The 20918-nt window shown below is 51.3% G+C and overlaps 7 protein-coding genes across 7 annotated transcripts, besides 1 other annotated feature; 3 read left to right on the top strand and 4 right to left on the bottom strand.

The window, feature by feature from the left end:
* Window positions 1-20918: part of a sequence feature (contig 1.84 954..621812(-1)) that runs on past both edges of the window.
* On the bottom strand, window positions 199-3418 carry ANIA_05011 (putative integral plasma membrane protein; the record flags this gene model as incomplete). Its single annotated transcript, XM_657523.1, has 7 exons — window positions 199-357; window positions 412-2265; window positions 2318-2402; window positions 2457-2495; window positions 2599-2725; window positions 2780-3326; window positions 3380-3418. The coding sequence occupies 7 exons, from the start codon at window positions 3416-3418 to the stop codon at window positions 199-201; spliced, it is 2850 nt and encodes a 949-aa protein (XP_662615.1).
* ANIA_05010 (snoRNA-binding rRNA-processing protein UTP6) lies at window positions 3808-5058 on the top strand (the record flags this gene model as incomplete). The annotated part of the gene is made up of 2 exons (XM_050611557.1): window positions 3808-3908; window positions 3966-5058. The coding sequence occupies exon 2, from the start codon at window positions 4264-4266 to the stop codon at window positions 5056-5058; it is 795 nt and encodes a 264-aa protein (XP_050467574.1). The 5' UTR covers window positions 3808-3908; window positions 3966-4263.
* Window positions 6825-9752, top strand: ANIA_05009 (putative RNA-binding protein (Nab3); the record flags this gene model as incomplete). The annotated part of the gene is made up of 6 exons (XM_657521.1): window positions 6825-8076; window positions 8132-8311; window positions 8369-8852; window positions 8905-9034; window positions 9083-9125; window positions 9175-9752. 6 exons carry the CDS (start codon window positions 6825-6827, stop codon window positions 9750-9752), a joined length of 2667 nt encoding a protein of 888 aa, XP_662613.1.
* On the bottom strand, window positions 10212-10651 carry ANIA_05008 (cytochrome c oxidase subunit 6B family protein; the record flags this gene model as incomplete). The annotated part of the gene is made up of 2 exons (XM_657520.1): window positions 10212-10334; window positions 10427-10651. The coding sequence occupies 2 exons, from the start codon at window positions 10649-10651 to the stop codon at window positions 10212-10214; spliced, it is 348 nt and encodes a 115-aa protein (XP_662612.1).
* ANIA_05007 (class II aldolase/adducin domain protein) lies at window positions 12267-13483 on the top strand (the record flags this gene model as incomplete). Its single annotated transcript, XM_657519.1, has 5 exons — window positions 12267-12567; window positions 12636-12896; window positions 12956-13088; window positions 13141-13309; window positions 13409-13483. The coding sequence occupies 5 exons, from the start codon at window positions 12267-12269 to the stop codon at window positions 13481-13483; spliced, it is 939 nt and encodes a 312-aa protein (XP_662611.1).
* On the bottom strand, window positions 14404-16758 carry ANIA_10611 (mismatch repair ATPase MSH2; the record flags this gene model as incomplete). Its single annotated transcript, XM_657518.2, has 5 exons — window positions 14404-14742; window positions 14799-14881; window positions 14934-15245; window positions 15441-16575; window positions 16630-16758. 5 exons carry the CDS (start codon window positions 16756-16758, stop codon window positions 14404-14406), a joined length of 1998 nt encoding a protein of 665 aa, XP_662610.2.
* Window positions 17589-20795, bottom strand: ANIA_10621 (mismatch repair ATPase MSH2; the record flags this gene model as incomplete). Its single annotated transcript, XM_050611558.1, has 2 exons — window positions 17589-20538; window positions 20772-20795. The coding sequence occupies 2 exons, from the start codon at window positions 20793-20795 to the stop codon at window positions 17725-17727; spliced, it is 2838 nt and encodes a 945-aa protein (XP_050467575.1). The 3' UTR covers window positions 17589-17724.

Consider the following 20918-nt stretch of genomic DNA (forward strand, 5'->3'; position numbering starts at 1 on the left):
TCCAAGCAGCATTTAGTTTATCGAAGCCCACAAAGGGTTCAGCGCAAAAAACAAAGACTTTTAAGTGGATTTCACTATAAACGTGCACGAATATTAAGACTAACATTCAGCAACCTATACTGCTACTGCGCTACAAATATACATAGACAGGATCTCCACCTATACCTTTCACATAGTATATGTCATGGCACATGCCGATCACTGCCAGTATCGTGGCTCGTTGAAGACGTGGTAGCGATGACCGCGAACTCCCTGACCACGGAACATCGCAGGGAATCGGAGACCCTGAGGAACCATTTCCTCCGGGATCATCATCTCGTTCTCTGGCTCTGGCTCACCTATCACGAATTTACCGACCTAAAGTACGGGTTAGCACTCTTCACATGTGATGCCATGGAAATATTAACGTACCTGAATCTCAGTGTCGGTAATAGAGTCGCGGCTAACACGGGCGTAGCCTGTTCTCTTGAGGTTCTTGTAGAGAATGTACTCGCACCAGCGGTCCCAGTCGGTTTGGTCAATGTCCTTCATACCGCTCAGCTCGCTAACGTAGGTGTTGTAGTTGCCTTCGAGCGGTTTAGTGACTAGGTAGCTCAGGAGGATAAGCGGACGGGGGGAAGAGCCCATTAGCTTCGACAGGTACTCGGTTTGCAGGCGACGGTCCTCTGGATCTTCCTCTTGTCCTGAATGGAAGACAACGACATCAACCAGCTCGCCATACATATCCAAGGTAGCGTGGATGGCAGGAGCGAGTTCACCAACAGGTGAAGGAAGGAGATGGTGAGTGGAGTTGACGATAGGGAACTTGGAAAGCAAGGCAGAGCCCCATGTATGCTTGTTGGGACCCGGGCCAAAATCGGCGTACATGCCCAAATCTTCGGCGATGAACTGCGTTATATCACGGTTGCCCATGATGATGCGCTGGTTGTCAGACTCAAGAAGACCGAGAACGTCAATCTCGAGTTCCTGGATTACATCACGCATGCGTCGCTCAGAGGCCCACATATCATTATCCAGACCAAAGTGGACGGTCCAGATACCGGCGGTTACAGCCTTTTCTTCTTTGTGGTAAGGCGTGTAGTCGTTCGTTGGGAAACGGAGGTACGCGATAGAGACAGACAGAAGCTGCAATGCAACGAGCACATAGACATAGTATGAGCGCAATCTCCTGCCGTTTGGGCTGATGGCATTGGTCCTAGGGCCACTTGATCTCGACACCGCCGCAGAGAAGACACCTGCACCGATAAAAAGCATCGCAACAGTCATGAGCCAATCGGTGTGCTCTCTGACGAGCGGTCCGCCGGGAACGAAAGCGTAGGCCACAACCCACACATGGAAGAGAAGGAGGAAGACATAAACGAAGAAGGCGAGTCCGAACGTGATCGCTGGCGAATGACGAACCGCAGAAGAGATCATCACAGGCGAAACGGCCATGAGGTAGAAAGAAATCGTGAGAGCACCGTAGAATCCACTCCAGTGGCTGGTGCCTGTAAGAAAAGCTGCACCAACAGAGCCAATACCAAAAGCGGTCCAGCTTCCAGCAACGTTAGGGTAAAACAAGCCAAACGCGAGTCCAGCGCCCATCGCAAAGATAGTAAGCGCTCCATGAGGCACGGCGATGGGGCCACGGACTGGGTAGCCCTCCCAAACCCAGGCAATCATGGTACTAGAATCAGACAAGAGGTAATGCATCAAGAATATCATACTTCCCAATCCCAATCCAGCAAGCAAAGAAGATCCTTTCTTGCCGGTGGAGGGGAAATAGTCCCCGCCACTGCTGGCAGGGACTCTGAATGAACGGATGCCAGCCAAAATAGCGAGAAGCAATCCTAGCTTGTTCCACCCACCGTTCTCTGCGTGCATGATCGGCCAGAAGGGGTTATTGGTCTTGCCCGCAAACTTGGCAATGCTGGACAAGATCAATCCAAGACCCCATGCAAAGACACGCGACTCGAGTTTCGTGTGCTGGGCCCTGTCCCCGTACAGAGTGGCAGCAAAGGTGATAGAGCTGCAGGCAACAGCAAATGTGCTGACAAATAGTCTGTTTGCAGGGTTTTGTACCTTGTAGGCGAGGAATCCTGATAGCGACAAGAAGTGAAAGATACGGGGGTTCTTGATAGCCAGGGACTTGAGAGCGGGAATGGCGAGAAGTACAGGCGCAACGTAACTAAGGATAACAACTTCATATCCGGAAATACCCATGTGCCAGAGCGGGAAGTACCAGACAAGTACGGGAAGACCAGTCCAGTTAGTCCAGTAGACAAACTGCGGGCTGTCAGTAAATGGCGATTGAACAGGTAGGAAGACTAGTATATACCCCGTTGTACACATCTGCAGCAGCATCGAAGACTTCACTCCAGAAGAAACCCTGACCAAAAGTATTTCCGACAGGCTTTCCCTTCCTGTCTACGAGTTAATCTCATGAAAGACATTGCCTAGGGTGGAGTTGTACACACTCTTTTTCGAGAACGGAGTCTGCAGTGTTTTTCAACTGCCTGAGATAAATTCATCTTAGATCATGTCTCTCAAGTACCAACGACCAAATTTGGAACTGTACATTTTCTGGCTGTGCATTACTTCGGAAGCCATGGTACATACCCTCGACTGATTCCTTTAACATCCTTCACGACAATTTCGAACGCCTCGAAGTCGAGCGCCGTAACGGCGTCAAATCCGACATCAAACAAAATGAGAGACCACTCAAAAAAAGCGTATCTCGTGTAAGCTAGTAGGTAACAGTATTAGCGTATGTTGCGCAAGATCCACAAGGGCTCCTCACCTCCAGGGACTTTGTGCACTTTATGCTGGATGAAGTAATAAATCAAGGGAACAAGCGTGCCGAAAAACAGACTGGCAAGGATCTTCCGGTACTTGACAGCGCGACGGTTGTTCGGGCTCAACGCCAAGCAACCAATTGTCCACGGCAAAGTCGCAACCAAGTACGAAATCATGAAAATGTCGTGCCAGTCGTGGTCATCTGTCGACGTCACATATGTCCAGCCGCCGCAGGTAAACGTTCGGAATATTCCAACACCGGCAACAAACTTGGGAAGAGTCGAGTTCGGGCGGGCAGTCACAAGGTACCAAAGGAAAACGAGGGCAAAACGAGGGCCGGACGTGATGGCGATAAAGACTTGGAAAAACGAACGCTCGGGGTACCGATCACCGATGGTTGCTGAAACAGAAGGGAACCATTCATCGGGATAGCCGTAGTGTTCGTTCTGCACGATCTTATTGAAATGCAAACTCATTCCGACAAAGAGGGCGCTCAAAAAGGCAGTGTACGCGACGGCGGTATGAGCCCAAGAGACCCATTTTCCATTAAGCTAGCAGATACTTAGTTCCGAGATTCATGCACTGAGATCGAAGGTGCACCTACCGTCGCGACGGCGTCCCCGTCTTTAAACTTCGGCGCCATTGTCGCGCAGAGAAGAGACTCTAGTCTCTAGGGCCCAGTGAAAGTCTCAAAAGCTATTAGAGAGAGACAAGAAAATAAAGTAAAAGAAAAGAAAAAGAAACGAAAGAAGAGTATCTGGAAAGGGAAGACGAGAAGGCAAGTAAAGAGAACCCCTGAGGCCAGCGAGGCATCAGAATTGAAGGGGCCGCGGCTTTGTATGGGATGATCGAGATTCGGCAACGAACGGACGCCACGAGTGGCCGCCTTGAGGCGCTAATGCGTATCCGGTAAGCGGCCACTGCTTGTAGCCTTGGTTCTAAGGCATTAAAATAGTTTAAGTGCGGGATAGCGACTTTTTTCTGTTCGGCCGTCTGTTGCTCTTGCATTTTTATCTACCACCAAAGAAATCCTTTATTCAGTCATGTCTGCCACCGCTGACAAGGCGCGATTCTACTTGGAACAATCCGTTCCAGAGCTCAGAGAGTACGAGAGGAAAAAGATCTTTAGCAAGGTAAGCTCCGCAAGGTCTTGTTTCTGGGAGGGCTAGGCTTACATGATTTCCGCACAGGATGAAATCACATCAATCATCAAGAAACGATCCGATTTCGAGCACAAAATCAATGCGCGCGGCGCTCAGCCGGCCGACTTTGTACGGTATGCTGAGTACGAAATGAACCTTGACAGTCTCCGGCGCAAGAGAGTAAAGCGACTGGGTATCAAGTCGACAGGATTCAGTGGGCAACGTTTTTAGAGTCTTCGTCCTCGATCGTGCCACTCGCAAGTTCCATGGCGATATCGGTTTATGGGTCCAGTACATCGAATATGCCCGACGGCAGAAGGCATTTAAGAAGCTCAGCACAATCTTGATGGATGCATTGCGGCTCCATCCAACCAAGGCTGACTTGTGGATTTATGCCGCACATTATTCTGTTGAAGACCATGCCGATATGTCTCAGGCCAGGACATATATGCAGCGAGGGTTGAGGTTCTGTAAGACCTCCAGGAAGCTCTGGATCCAATACGCCAAGTTAGAATTGATCTACATTACGAAACTGGTCGCTCGACAACGGATACTGGGACTTGATGAGAAGCCTGAGGGTCCCAAGCAGCAGGTTTCCGAGGATGACCTCAACGCCGACATGATTATGATGCCACAGATTACGGAGGAGGATATCAACCCCAAGGCACGGGATGATACCATCGATGAAGCGGCGCTGAAAACTCTCAACTCAACTCCCGCACTCACCGGTGCGATCCCACTCGCCATCTTCGATTCCGCTATCAAAACCTTCGATTACAATGATTGTTTCGCCCACGAGTTCTTTGACATGGTCTTCGAGTTCGAAGACGTACCCTGCCTTCAGAAGATTCTCTCTCATATCCTCGACGTAATGCAAGAGTCCAAGCCCAATAGCCCTCATACACTGATATGCTACATCAAATACCCTACGGCTGGCGTTAGGGTCACTTCGGCCGAGTTCCCCCGTGCACTGGGAGCGGCGCTCTCGCGACTGCAAGAACACCGCCAGAAACCTCAAGTGGCGAAGGAGGTGATTGACTGGTTACGTCCAGTCGAGAAGACGAAAGATCTGGACCCATCTATCCAAAAGGTTATCGCTGCCACGATTCACAAAGCGGAGCTGGTTCTTCAGGAAGCGTAGGCCAGGTTTGATTACCGAGGCGTTGTTGGAGTCGTCCAAAGTGTCGTTACTCGTTTGTCAAATATGCCATTCGAACTATATAGATTTGTATGAGAAGCCAACTCAGTCGTCGCGACTTCCTCGTCGACTGGCCTTTTTACTGCTGTGCATTTTCTTGGCCCGAATCCTAGCCTCTTTCGCGGCTTTCTCCCTGTTAGCCGTCAGTCTCAGTATTCAGTCCCGCACCGCACTAAAAATGTACGTACAGTTTCTGCACACGTGCCCTTTGCTCTGGAGAAGTCTCACCAGGAACAACCTTCTCCGCAGTAGTTTTCAGTAGTTGGTGGAGCTTATCGTAGCACGCGTCTACGTTGGCAACCTGCTTCCGAGATTCTTCCGATTGTATGACCAGGCTATGTGTCCTGGCCGCATAGTAGCGGGATGACTGAAGCGGGGAATGTATTATAGATGGTATCAAAGGCAACAAGGAATCAAGCGGCACTTTCAGCGTCGCTTTGGAATTGACCCTGTCCGAGCACTGCGTTAGAGCGAGACCCTTGTCCTCCTGCTGCGTCGAGTGCGGGGACACACTTGTTTACGTTCTGGCCGCCGGGGCCCCCAGAACGGCTAAAGGAGACTTCACCGACATGACGGGGGATGGTTGTGGAGTTGAATTTGGAGAGCCATTCTCTAGCTACAGCCAACTCATCGCTTGAAACATCTGCACCCCGAGATGCAAAGGACCGCCCAAGGGCCCAGAAAGTGGCATTCGACCGGCTGAAACGCGACGATAGCAGAGGACGGAGCATGGCATCGAACTGTTGCGTGATAATTAGGATAATTAGAAGAAGATTCTCGATATCCCTGTCGGAAAGGGCCCGAGCTTAAGCTGCCAAAATGGATATTCCTTTTGAGGTCACATGGACGGGATCGAAGCCGTAGCGGCCTTGAAGCCAGAGTCTGGACTTTGCAAACAGGTTGGATGCACAAGCAAGTGACCCACCGTGATCACCTCACCAATTCCAAGGCTCACCTCAGCGGCTGCGCAAGCAAACTCTGTTCTTGACTCCTTGACTTTCCTCAAGAGCTCACTCAGTCTCGCCCACAATTCCCACTATTCACCCCAGCTCCTCAGTATAATGAGCTTCCACCGGTCTTCCATGGCTTTCCCATAAGCTCACTAGCTGGGCCTCTATTCGCCTCTAGAACCAGCTTCTGCCACTCGCCGAGTCGCTTTTCAGCCACAGTTCTCTTCACGGTGTGCTATCTCAGTTGTCATTAATAATTGTACAGTGTCCCCGTATACCAGGAGGATTCAAGATCAATCGGAGCTGTCCACGATTATTGCGGTCGGTGTCTGGACGGAACCTCCAGAACCTGGTGGTGCTATTTATTTTTTTTCACTGGTGGTTCCTGTTCCCAGTCTGAGCTCCCGTTTCTCGTCGACTTTTTCCGTCGCCTCCGATAGATCTTTCTACATCTCTCCCTCCCCTGCCACCATCTGCACCTCTTCCTTCCCTTATCAGTTATCTCTTCATCACTTGCCCCCTCCCCGCCATAGGCACACCTCGTCTCTCCGAGTCCCATAATCTCTCCGCCCAGTTTTTTCCTCGCCTCGCCGCCTTCGAGCGCTCCAACCCGTCCGCTGGGATTTTTTCCACCGGGAGCCCCACCTAAGCTTTCGCTGCTCTGCGCTCATCTCGAAAGTTGCAATCTCGGGATTTGCCTCCCTCCAGTCGCCCTTGTTGTTTGTTTGTAGATGAATTCACTCTCCTCCCTTGGTCTACATGACGCCAGACTCCCCAGATGAGGCTCTTCACTTTCGCGGCAAGACCCTGACTCCCGAGAGCCCTCGCCCGCTACACGTTCCGGAACCTACCAGTATCCCTGTGCTGCAGAATCAAATGGACCCGGTCTTCAACGACACCTCGACTTACGGCCAAGCCGAGGATCTTCCTGGAAACAGCTACCGTACACAATCAAGTGAACAATATATGAGGTCAAGCGAGGCGGGGTGGCATACAGACTCCGCACGGCGTGGTCAGGAACATCCGCCGCCGCAGCAGCAATCGCATATACAAGGTAGCCTCCAATCTGGCCCCCCTTTAATGAATGACGGGCTTGCGGATTCCGATACCACTTCCCCTTCTACTCTGGCTACATCTGCCGCTTTACCCACCTCGCCCAACCCAGTTCCTTCCTCAGAGCCCTCGAGTGTTGGGAAAGCTATGGACTCTTCTCTAACGGCACATGCTCCATCAGATCCTAGTTCCCTTGAAGCCTATCCTGTTCCCGATGCCCACCCATATCCCTCCCATGCTGCTCGCAACAATTCTTTCGCCAACGAGGTAGACCACTCCATCGGCACCTTGCAAGCCCAGACGGCGTCGCAGGGCCGACTAGACGCGGAGGGAAAGTTGGAGGGTAATAGTGCTGGGAACGGCGTCGACTTCCAGAACCTCCTTGATAATCTCCCATCATCCTCGACATCTGCCCCCGCCCTCACGGTATCTACAACCGCCATGGCAGCGGACCATGCTTCCTCTCAAGCTGCCGCCGATGAAGCGCATCAATCTTCCTTAGGCCTGCCTCCGCGCCCTCCGCCGCAGGAGAAGCCCTCCATTCACCCCAATTACAATCCCACCGTTGATATACGTTCCTATCATCAGCTCCCTGCCCATAACGCTTCTACCAGTTCAAACCCTTATGCCGCCCAGCCGAGTAATTACCAGTCCAACGTCGGAGTGCCGTCATTAGCAGCTGGCGCGCCAGGGACTTCGTCCACTGCTGGTACTCTTCCACCTCCTCCCGTTGCTAGCTTCCAACAGCCGTCTACCTCTCCGGCGGAGAACCAAGAACCTCCTGCACCCGCCACGCAAAAAAATGGCCGAGTCGACAGACAGCCACTCCGCTCAGATGATGATGCGCCGTGGGGTCCAGAGGTCCAGAAGAAGTACGATGCGTTCCTGCATGACGAAAGAGTATACGTGACTGAGGGGCTATGGGATCGCTTTCCATATGGATCGCGATTGTTTGTCGGTTAGTGTACTTCCAGTATGGCAGTAAGCCCTTCTAACATGTTCGTTTTTTATAGGCAATCTACCCACTGAGAGAGTGACCAAACGAGACCTTTTCCACATTTTTCATAGCTATGGGAAACTGGCTCAAATATCGATCAAACAAGCCTACGGCTTCATACAGTTTCTGGAAGCCTCATCCTGTAAGCGGGCTCTAGAAGGCGAACAGGGAGCCATTGTGAGAGGACGCAAAGTTCGTAAGTATTCCACTGGCCTTGTATCTGATTATGGCCTTAGCCTAACTCATCGTTCAGACCTTGAAATTTCCAAACCGCAGCGGAATACCAGACCAGCGCCAGCTCCGTCAGAACCTTCACGTGTTACCTCTGCTCGTCGCTCAAGGTCACCCGACTATGGTCGAGGCGGACCTTCCAGCAATCGGTCATCGAGGGTCCCAGGGGACCGCTATGACCGACCCCACGAACCCGCAAGGTTGCCATTTAGCGATTTCCGGGACGAACCCTCTCACCGTAGGCGGGAGGATTACCGGCCGCCGCGATCGCCCTCTCCCCGCGGTTACCGGCGAGAGGGTTACCGGTCTCGGGATAGGACCCCAGAGCGGTTCGATCGGCGTGATAGGAGGCGCTCCCGTTCGCCGTATGGAAGGGATAGACGGTACCGCAGTCCAAGCCCTCGTGGTCGTGCGACGTATGATAGTGATGTGGACATACCTGTTCCCAGGCGAGCTCCTAGAGACGTGCCAGACGTGCAGATACTGGTTCTTGAGGAGTTGGACCGGTAAGCACTATCATTACGCGTCTTAGGCGCTGTCACTAATTCAGTCATCCAGGAACTTCATCTACCACGTAGAGAGCAGTTTTCGAAACCGAGGGCTCCGGGTCGATGTTTTAGCGCTAGGAGCACGGATCCCCCTAGACGCTGCTGTCAAGCGTCAGGCCTCTGAGGGCGTCCTCGCCGTGGTGAGACTCTCACGACCAAGTTATCTTCAGAGAAAAATACCATTACAGATATTCGACCGAAGTGCCGGTGTTGATAATGTCCGGTCCATCGGTGGGTTCTCCTCCTATCGTCCATTGACATTTGCTGACGTGCTGCTTAGAATATCCGGACCTTGAACCCCATATGGCGGCGGAGATTGTCGTTCAGGCGCAAACCCTACAGCGAACTGCACCAAATGTACCTCTCCCCTCTCCTGCTTATGGAGTTCCACAGCTCCCCTCCGCACCGCTACATCCTGCTGGTCCTGCACTTCCAACTCAGCCAAATCTTGCAAATGCCATTTCACATCTTGATGGGGCTGGCTTGCAATCTCTGTTGGCTGCCCTACAGCAACGACCTGCTGTTCCAGCCACGCAACAACCAATTCCCCCGGTCCCAAATCCCGTTCCTACTCCGGACCTGGCGAGTCTTCTTAACGCGGCCACTCGACAGCCTGCTCCGCTCAGTGCTCCGCAACCGTCTGTTCCGCAACAATCTCTCACACAAACTCTACCCCAACAACCACTAGCCAGTCAGCCATTCCCGCTGCATGGCCACGGTGCCTCTCCAATATCCGATCCAAATCTATTGTCGCTCTTGGCTAAAGGCCTCGGAGGACATCACCCACAGGGACAACCTCCCATGGCTCCTCATCAGGTCCAGAATCTTATGAGCCAGTTGGGCAAGTGGAAACAATGAGTCACGTGTTCTTGAATTCATTATTGCCTATTCATCCAACTTGCGGACTTTGCACCAACAGGAGTCGGGCGTTGTTGTTCATATTCGCTTAGGCTCAAGGGTTGAGACTCTCTTTGTTTTTCACGGTGACCATGTGGGCGTTAACATAAAGAGAGGGCTCGATATGATTGTTCCTATTATCTTTGGCCATTTTGTCCATCGGCGTCCGTTATGTTTTTCATTCCCATCGCTAGTTGTACCTAGTCACTTCGTCATATAAAGTGGAGTGTTATTATTCCTGCTCGAGCACACTCCGAACAATAATAATACTAATGCAACTCGGGGTAATATGGGTAGAAAAGTCGAGTCGTTAAGCGTAATATAGTACAAGTGTACAAGTACAAGAGCCCTGGGCCGTCAACCCAGCTGTCCAAACGGTTGTTCCCCTTTCGCCTGGTTCTAAGTCCTACTTGAAGTCCTTCACTTTGGTGACCACCCTTGCGACTTCAAATCCCGGACTGTAGCAGCATCTTCCTTCTTGATCCGCTCGATTGTCTTGTCCCGGTTGTACTCCATTACGCGCTTCTCTTTGAAGTATTTCACCTGTCAAGAATCAGCCTATGCTCTAACCACCAGAACTGCCAACTTCTCAGCGCGGGGCCGTAGATAACCCCAAGAGCCAAATCATTACATACCCATGTACTCGAGCAAGCCGCCTCAAACTCCGCAATCTCCTTTGCACATTTCTTCCGCGCCTCCTTATCCCCCTTAATCGAGTCAACGATATCGTTATCGTCCAAGCAAGCGAAAAACTGGTCGCGGCCGATCCAGCACCGTTGTCGTGAGGTTCGGTCGGGCGCTATGCGGCCGCCGTCTGAGGCTTTGTTGGAATCGGACGATGACCAGGGAAACCAGCCCATTTTGTTTGCTGTTTTTTTTTTTCTTTGTCCGTAAACGAATGGAAAGTGGTTGAGGTGTTGTCCGAGCTCGCTGCTTCAAAGTCGGGAGCTCCGACGCCGTTCCGCGCTGCTCGCTCCGCTTGAGTTCCGGTCATGTGGCGCTAAACCAACATAGTCAACAGTCATTAGTTTCCAGCTGTCAACCGACTCCGACGAACCAACTTCGTCTTCGTCTGACAACTTCATTGCAACAACAGCAGCTGCAGCTCGGTGGACGTATCGCGGTCTCTTGCAAGTACATCTGGGCAGGTTTGTTCTCGAACGCTGCGCGCCTCCAACTCCTGCCGCTGACGGGCCCTTACCCTGTTAAAACGTCCCTTCGGGGTGCCGAGGAAGACAAAACGCCGGACAACCAGTCCACTGCTGGTCAGGACTAGTTCATGCCCCCGCGCCGACGACCTCCTCCAGCGGGGGCTCGAACAGACCTTCCACCGCTGAAAATCATCCGCAAGATCATCCTCCTCCAGGCCGCCTACTATGTCACCGCTACGGCCCTGATCTTGTTCACTACGCTGGTCTACGGCACCGCTTTCTCGCTAGACCTTGTTTTCAGTTGGAATGCGTTGAGAGGGGACACAACGCTAGGGTGGATGCTAGGCCTTGTGTGGATGTTGAATAGTTTTCTATGGTGAGCCCCTCCCCTTTCATTGAATGCAATTCCATTCGCTAATAAGTCGTTTTGTAGTGTGATATTTCTCCTTCTCCTCGTCTCTCGGTCAAAACTCATTCCCGACTTTGCTCTCACTATCCATTTCATACACTTTATCACGACGACGTTCTACACTCATTCTCTTCCGTCGAATCTGCTTTGGTGGGCTTTGCAATGCGCCAGCGCCGCGTTTATGGTTTTTCTGGGCATGTGGGCTTGTCAGTGGCGGGAACTGCAACCGATTAGCTTTGGTGCTCTTGCTAGCAGTAGCTCAAGACAAGGCCCCGGTGAGTCGTCACAGGCAGGTGAAAGCAGCAATGGGCTCCTCTCGGGAGGGGCACGTAGCGGCGGCGGCGAGTACGAGATGATGAACATGAAGGGAGAAGGCGCAGTATAGCCTTTCCAGCTTTTATTTTTATGTCTTATTCTTATGTTGTTGCTCGGCAGCTGTTACGGTACGGGGCTACCGATCACTTCGTTTCTCACTGTATATTTAGTGTATGTATACCCTAGCTGGCATGATAATCTAGAGCAGGCGTTTTGGGTTCGAATGTCATATTGTTTATTGGATAGAACACGCCCAGCTCCGGTTCATTAACTGCAGTATGAATGATGTATCCTACCTAACAAACCCAATGGCTTCTCCCTGCTCAAAGGCTGTGACGAGCCATATCTAAACCAATAGATTTCGCATAATCGAACGCCTTCAAACAACATGCGCCTTCCGACAACAAGCTGCACCACCGCATATCTCCAACTCAACTCCAACAGATGAAGTGGGGTGGAGATAAGACTGCAAAGTTAAAAGGATGATTGCCCCTGCCGTTTAGGCTCCCATCTAATTAAACATCCTTTGTATCTCATTTATCCATACCTTATATCTGTCATCCCATTCTCAGTTGCCGGCCTACTGACAAGCGAATCTCAATGTCCACCACCACCGCGACACTGACAAACCCCTCCCCCGCACAGGTGGCAGTAGCACCCAATCCCGAGCTCTCGAACGAGAACAGTACAATCAAGAACATTCCCCCAGCTGCCACAGACAAAGTCTTCCAAGCCACCGCGCGCGGCAACCGCGCCGGAACCCTCAAGCCACGCGGCATCCCGACCTTCAGCGATCCCTATGCCGAGCGCCAATGGATAAAGGAGCACATGGCCGCGGCATTCCGCGTCTTCGGGAAGCAGGGATTCAACGAGGGGATCAGTGGGCATATTTCTGTTCGCGGTAAAGTCCCTGCATTTCCTCCTATTTTTATCTTCGAGAACCATGTTTTTTGCTAAGACGTTGTGCAGACCCTGTGCTCAAAGACCACTTCTGGATCAACCCATTCGGGAAACACTTCTCTGCCATGAAAGCGTCAGACCTTGTCCTCGTTGATGCGGAAGGGTACGTGACTGAGGGAGGAGCGCAGCAAGCTATCAATGAAGCCGGGTTCATGATCCACTCGGAGATTCATAAGGCTCGTCCGGATGTTATGGCTGCGGCACATACGCACGGGATTTATGGGAAGACGTGGAGTATCTTTGGCAAGCCCATTGAGATGCTTACACAGGGTATCACTCGTCCGACCCTTTGGGGGTTTTGCCAGGGTTATGCTTACAAGATAATACAGATGCATGCAACTTCTACGGCAAACTTGCTGTGTATGAAGACCACGGTGGCGTCGCCCTAGCCCAGGACGAAGGACGGGCCATTGCCAAAGCGTTGGGCAAGGAGAATATTGCTTGTATCCTGCAGAACCATGGGTGAGCCACCTTGCCCTCTGCGCTACATAATGGTTACCTAATATGTCTCCAGCCTCCTAACAGTAGGCTCGACCGTGGACGAAGCCGCCTGGCTCTTCGTCAGTCTCGATTCTGCCTGCCACGCGCAGCTGATGGCGGAGGCTGCGGCGGCGAACGGCATCCCGAAAAGGATCATTCCGGACGAAGTCGCACAATATACGGCTGATGCGGCGCAGAATGCGGTGCGTTATACCTATCCGCATATTTTGGTTATGGCTTCTTCGGCTTCGAAGGGGTTTTGAGGCCAAATACTTGCTACAGTAGTATACTAATGGGTGCAGCATTACTTTTATCACGAATTCCAGCCGGAGTTCGATCTTGTCGTCGAGGAGAGTAACGGACGGGTTTTGCAGTGATTATTTGAGCTAACGTTTGTTGTATGGAAGAAAATGGACGTAGACTAAATAAACGATGCGTCTCGTGGCCATGGGGCTCGCAGATTTAGGGCTTTAGGTGCGCAAATGAGAAATATTAACTTGACAACACGACGGACCTTATCAACCTCACAAAACACCCTGGGTTTAACTGTTAATTGTGTCTCTCTTCAGCTCAGGGGTATACGGTGATTATCGACAGCCAGGTTGACAACCGCTGGAAAAGAAATGAAGATAAAAAGAAATCATAATACTTCCGATGCGGGGAATCGAACCCCGAGCTGCCGTGTGAGAGACGGCGATGTTAACCATTACACCACATCGGATTGTTGGTATGCATTTCTTTAATGAGGATATAACTCCATCTATCCAGTGAACATTTTGGCCGTTACACCAGGCTGCTCCTTTGGTTTGATCACATACTACCTGAGTTTTTTTTTTTTTCTATAAAAAAATAAAGGCGCTTGCAGGAAGCTAGATAATCCATATCCGTGCGCGTCGGCGCTCTTCGGGACATCCGAAAATGAAACCTCGATACCGTGATGTATATAGTATTGCCTTATAATAGAAGGAACGGCGAAAGCATTTGCTACACATTTAACCTTTTAAAAATCTCCCTCATCGACGCAACGAGATCTGGCATAGCTCACTTCTTCTGGGGCCGCCGATGTAAGAAAGTTGATACCCAAGTCCTAGTCCTGAGCGTATATTTCTAGGATGTGAGCTTAATTGTCGGATTTAGTGATGGCCTTCCTTACTCCAGAAATAACTCGTATATTCCGAGCCAACAACAGAGCAACAGAAACCCTAACACAAGGGATTTCATTAATTCTAAGTATAAGGATTGTACAGCCGCCCGCCTAGTATTTATACAAGCTATTCCTTACGGAGCCGCATAAGTTTCAACGATACCCTCTCCTTCTCTCCGCAAGCCCTCCCATCTTCATCCCCATAATCCCGATCCCAATGCTATTGCCACCCTGTCCAGACACACCGCCACTACCCCCACCACTTGACTTTCGCGCCGGCTGAGTCAATTCGCTCCATACTTGCGCGAGCGAGGGCCGGACATCAGGAAGCATACTGTATTGCATACTATAGAGACTGCGACGATGGATAGGGGGCACGAAGCGGCCGGTAAAGAGGCAGAAGATGACTTGCGGAGAGAGGTAGTGTTTCCGGAGGCGGTGGGCAAGTTGGAAGTATTGGTCGAACATGGCACGGAGAGTTAGGGGGATGGACTTGTTTATACAATTAACTTAGTCCAGATTTTGAAGAAGAGAGAGACCGGGCTTACCTCAAGGTGGATGTAATGTATCGTTGAGTCTACTGAATTAGGTAGAGTATCGTGCTCTTCGCGGAGTTCAAAGCGGATGCCGCCTGCGGATGATCAGTTAATATGAAGATACCACCCCCCATAAAGTGTACTAACCTGGTAGTCTCCTCGAATCCTTGACGCGCAACATCAGCGCAAAGAGAGGAAAATGATTCAAGAAAGCCAGCCAAGTGTCAAGTGCTGCTTTCAAGGAGATTATTAACATCCGCGCGGACGTGAACGCGAGATAGAATACAATGACTGTAGGGAGGAGGAAAAAGAGAACAGTAAAAAGAATGGTCCCGAGGAGGAGCTGGTCAAGGTCATAGTCACAAGAATCTATACGGTTGCGGAGGACGTTCCGCTTCTTCCCGCGGAAGAGGTGGAAGAGCGAAATGATGATCGTAAGTTGCCAATTGAAGATCCGCGCTGATGCAATGTAGAAAGAGTATATGTGCACTGTCAGGATGGAAATGAGATCCGAGAAAAGGGCGATGGGCATGCTGGCACCTGCGAAGCTTGCGCAGCCGATAACGTATATGATATGAGGAAGATAGGGTTGGAGATTCGCGATGCACGCTGACCAGTTAGCACCAGACACACTTGAGAGAGAATCAATCTTACCTGCCCAGTTCTCGATAACCCACAAGAAAAGATCACCCAGAAATGCCGCAAGCTCATTATTCAGCTTCAGCCCAGCTGGCCAGTCCATCAGCCAGGAAATCGTCCGCTGGAGACCCTCAACAGTCCAACCACTGAGGATATAATTGATTTGGTAAGCCACCCAGTTGGCATTATCAATAATGTACGACCCTAGAGCGATCCCGATAATAACATCGTTTGCCACAAGCCACAGACTGTTGTAGAACCGGATATAGTGGGCATGATAGGTTGTCACACTTTCCCAGTCATCCTTTCTCTGCCGCAACTTGACATACTGCGTAGGCCAGTAGCAGAACTGCTGAAGGCGAATGTCCACCTGCTGTGCCGTCGCAGAGATATCCTTCAACGCCGCGGCGTCTGGCCGAGCTCGCCACTCCAACACCTGCAGAACAAAGTCTGCTATAACGCGGTGGAAGACCAGCCCTATAACGAATATCCGGGTAATGACCGGCCATATCCACTGCCAAAAGACATAGGACACTCCGAGAACGAACAAGTCCCACACCGTCGTAGCCGACTCAACCACCCGCTCCGAAACACTCATGCTCCTCTTCACGCGGATCCCAATAAGGCTGCTGTTCTTTTCTATCAGCTTCCCCATTTCGTATGCGCAATTGATCTGGTTGATGATGAATGGAAGCGCCAACTCTTTGTGTGATGGAAGATGCTTGACAACCGTATGGAGCCTGAGCTTATCCACTAATCGTTGCGCGCGAGCCTTCTGCGCTCCCTCCTCGGTTTCTATCGTATCCAATACCCCGTCCGACTTATCCGCAGCAAGCATCTTGTCCTCCAAAGCAAGCGAAATGGGGTTCAGCGACATATACTCCATCCTGGTTGGATCCGGTCGGTGAAACATAATAACCTGAATCGAGAGGCCTGTCTCGGGCGGACAGTATATCTTCGGGACCTTGCACGAGGGACGAGTAGTAACAATCAAATGCGAGGCATTGAACGCCGTCGGCGGATCTCGCATATTCGTCGATCCCAATACATGCATTGACGACCGACCGCACAGACTAAAAATGCGCGGAACTGGGTGAGGACTGTTGCGAAATAAGATACCCGCGCGGAGAGCATTGTCGACATTCCGCGGCTGCAGGCGAGAGAGTTAGCAACCTTTTCTCAAACACTCGCCAACCGCGCGTACCTCAACATCCTCTAACACGGCAAGCACAAATAAATCGAGCTCCGAATTCCTCCATCCAACAATTACACCTGGCGCCGACGACCGGGGGAGGTCGTATGGCCAAAATACCCGTAGCAATCCATCGCTCATCTGCATGGTGTCAAAATGTCATCCTTTAAAACGAGCCGCGACGGCGTAGTTGTTCGCGAGCGGAAACACCGAGATGGACAGGTCGAGGGTGCTGGAGCAACGGTCATTAGTATCGCCCAAACTCTTTAACTATCAGATTGCCAGCCTACCTGAATACTCTCCTTTTGCGCCAGATGGTTTATCGGTACGACAAGCAAGAAAAAGAAAAAGGAGAGGAAGACAAATCCCTTTGCTGTCCTAGTCTGAGCCCGCCGTTAGCGAACGGAGCCCTTTCAAGAGTAGCGCGACGCTTGAAAGATAGCTTAAAGGAACGCACCACCACGCCGTGATCCCAAGCAAATATGGCCAATTCGTATAGCCGTGTGACGAGATCCCACCTCGCGGTGATGTAGCCCGCTACGAAGATGCCGAGAGTGAGGATGGAAAAGGGGTGCATGAATTAGACTATTGCAAATGCGATGTGGACGGTCCAGCTTCGAGTCAATTAGACTGTACGCACATCACGGACGGGCACTGTAAAGAGGGACGTAACGAGGGACAAGTCGGGTTCGATTACTGTATCCAGCAGTAAAAAGGCAGAGTAATTGGCGCTTTGAGCTTAAAACTAAGCTGCACAGGCCACAACAAAGAGCAATAGACGACCTCAAGAGTGAGCGTTGAGTGTTTGTGGAGGTCTCCGCAGATTTGCGCACTTACTCCGACTGCGCGGGCGGGACTCTAAACCATGGGCACGTGATTTCATACTATACAGGTAGCGCAGAAAGTAGTATGGCAATATATGACTCGTTGATTTCGAAAAACATATTAAATACATCATAGATGTATATCAGATCCATTACCTGGCAGTTGAATGACCTATACAACCTTGCGTAGAATCTACCCGAACGCCATAACTACCTACCACCATTGCAGACAGAAGCATAGATAACCCGAAACCGAAGACCAGAAACAACTCTGGATGATGGCTCACAGCGCCTGAATCCCCTGGAAGACTCTATTCGCCTGCAACTTCTCGTCCCCTTTTACCAAATCCCTCATAACCTGCCTCTTCTCCTCAAGCGTCAGCTCTCTCCCCGGCTCCTCAATTGCACTCTTCCACTTCACCAGCAGCGCTTTCAACAGCGCACTCCCTTCTTCGACTTCCTCCTGCGAGTACTTATCAATCGTCGCTGACGCAGCATTTCCAGCGGAATCAGCGGACGTAAAATCCTCCAGCTCCTCGGCCTTCTGCCGCGCCATGTTGACTACCTTCTCTGGGAAGCGGACGAGCTCAGCGACGTGGATGCCGAAAGACTGGTCGCAGATGCCTGGTTCAACGCGGTAGAGCAATGTTACCTTCTGCCGGGTCTTTCTCTTCTCTTTTTCGTCTTCTTCGTTCGCTGTTGTTCCGTCGCCGATGAATGCAACGACGTGCAGGTTCTTGACAGACTTGGGGTATCGATCTGCAAGTGTCGTGAGTTCGTGGAAGTGTGTCGCGAATAGTCCAAAGCAGCGGATTTCGGTCACAATGTGCTCTGAAATCGCCCAGGCGAGACCGAATCCGTCGTAAGTGCTAGTGCCGCGGCCCAATTCATCAATGATGATCAAGGACTCAGAGGTCGCTGACTTGAGGATGTTTGACGTTTCGAGCATCTCCGCCATGAACGTAGAAACGCCTTTAAGCTGCGAATCGCTCGCACCAACACGGGCAAGGATGCAGTCAAAGATCGTCAACTCTGCTTCGGTGCAGGGCACGAAGCAGCCTATCTGCGCCATGAGCGCTATAACGCCAATCATGCGGATGTAGGTCGATTTACCGCCCATATTGGGGCCAGTGATGATAAGGAATGAGGACTCGTCGCGGATAAGGGAGACATCATTAGTTATGAAGGAGATGTCGTCCTGCATCTCCATGCAGGGGTGGCGTGCTTCTTTAAGGACTGTATTGCCCGTGCCGCGCGGGTGGATCTTGGGTTTCGTATAGGCTGTTGGCGCGTGTACAGAGGCGTGCGCAAAGCTCACAATGACATCGAGGTGAGCCAGGACGCCGGCTAGTTGTTCCAGGACCGGACAGTACGATGCTGCAACGTTGACAACCTCCGAGACAAGTCCCGTCTGGGTGCGGTTGTAATTGGAGGAGAGCTGATCATGTTCCCGGCGGAGAGATTGCATCGTCGATGTGGTAAAGTACACACCGTTCTTCTGCGTTGAGCACTCCTGGTAGGCCTTCTTGTTGCGAATGCAACCCGCCTCATTCCGCGTCAGACGGAAACACCATCCGTACACGCGGTGGTTCTCCAGGAACAGCTTCTTGTCCATTTCCTGATCTAGGTCTCTCGCGACAGCCTTATGCTCAAGGTACATATCATGGCGCAACTGATCCAGCTTTTTGCGAATGATGCGCAGACTATCATCGAATTCGGGCTTGATGATGAACTCGTGATTCTCGAGGGCATCCAGATCAACCGTCGTCTCGACCATCTCCTCCAGTTTCGCCAGGCTCGCCGAATGGTTGCGTAGCTTGGCCGTGTACTCTGTCTCAAGCGGCGTCTGGTACTCCTCATCCATAACATTCTCCAGAGAGTTCACAAACCCAGGCAGCCGAATAGCAACCTGATACACACGCACTACATCTTCCAGATTCGCCTGTTTTCGCTGGAATCGTTTCGCAAGCCGATACAGATCCGGAATAGATCGTAGATGCTCCTCCTGCATCATCTGCCGAAGCTCCGTGCTCACGACAAACGCCTCAACAAGCCTTTGCCGCTTTTCAATCTCCGCCAGATCCATTAACGGCTGTTTCAGCCACTGTGCCAGCAACCGGCTCCCAACAGGCGTTTTACAATGATTCAACAGCCCAAATAAACTCATCGATTTTGATCCATCCCTCGGCCCAGGCATAAGATTCAAAGCTCTCAATGCCGCCGCATCGAGCTTCATGTACTGCGCCAAATCATGCTGGTAGAGTTGATACTGCCCGAAATTTGTCGCATCCGACATCACGCCCAAATACCGAATTAGCGCCGCCGCACCGCCCATCGCAAGCTTCAGCTCCGTCTCCGGCAGTGTCCCAGCCGACCGCTCATCCCTCAGCAACCTTGTAAGGTCCTGTTCAATATCCTTAACCCCAAAATCAGATGCCGGGCGCTCCGATATCGCTATCCCGCAGTTATCACATATTGCTCGGATCTTGGCCACCTCCACATCCTTCCGATTGACATCCTGCACAACGAGACACTCTTTCACACCGAGCTGGATAACAAGCGCCTCAAAGTTTGAGTAAACATCATTGTCCAGGAACTCACTCACACCAAGCTCGCGCACACTTGCATCTGCAAAACAAACACCTACATTTCGCGCCTCCCCGGCCTTTGCACTAAGCTTCACTGCCATGATAATGGGCGCTCCGTTACTTCCCTCCATACCCATTGCCCCTAATTCCTCCTCCACATCCTGCAGATTTCCGGGACTCGCCTGCTTAACCTTCTTCCAGTGCCCTTTGCCCGTGCCGGCGGAGCCCCAGATCTCAATCCTCTTATTTAGCCGGAATAGAGCCTCACGTAAAAAATTACGGAAGACAGTAATGCTCATTGTGACGGACGGCAAGCCGCCCGTTTCGCTGCGGCCGAGATTACGAAGGACAGAGGTTGTTTTGTAGACTGTGCGAGCGATGAATTCGGCTTCTTTGCCGTGGGCTGAGTACCAATCCCCACGGTCGAAGATGCGAATTGTTTCATTATTATGGGAGTCATCGGAGGCGAGGGAGCGGTAGAAGCGGATAAAGCCGACTTCGTCGTCAACCTTTAGAAAGAAAGTTAGTAAGAAGCTGTTCGGTTTCTAGGCTAAAAAGAACTTACCCTGAGATCTGGCCGAGACGACATGATGATGCCAGCAATGACTCCTGCTCTTGAGGATGACCTGAATACTGGCTTGTGTGCTGTGAAGAATGTATGTCTTAAGCTCTCCCTCTTATCGGTTGATAGATAGATTAACTCGGCGCGTAAGACGCGACGGGGCACGTGATCTCGCGTCACGTCAAAGTAATCTTGACCAATCATCTTTGTTTAGTCTACGAGTAACTAATTATGGTGTGCAGTTGGCAGAATTCTTTGGATAATTATTGGTATAAACTATCATATAGGATAACAGACGCAACGCTATGCTCCATACACAATATGCTG

This window comes from Aspergillus nidulans, chromosome III (assembly GCF_000011425.1).
Source record: "Aspergillus nidulans FGSC A4 chromosome III".
NCBI lineage: Eukaryota > Fungi > Ascomycota > Eurotiomycetes > Eurotiales > Aspergillaceae > Aspergillus > Aspergillus nidulans.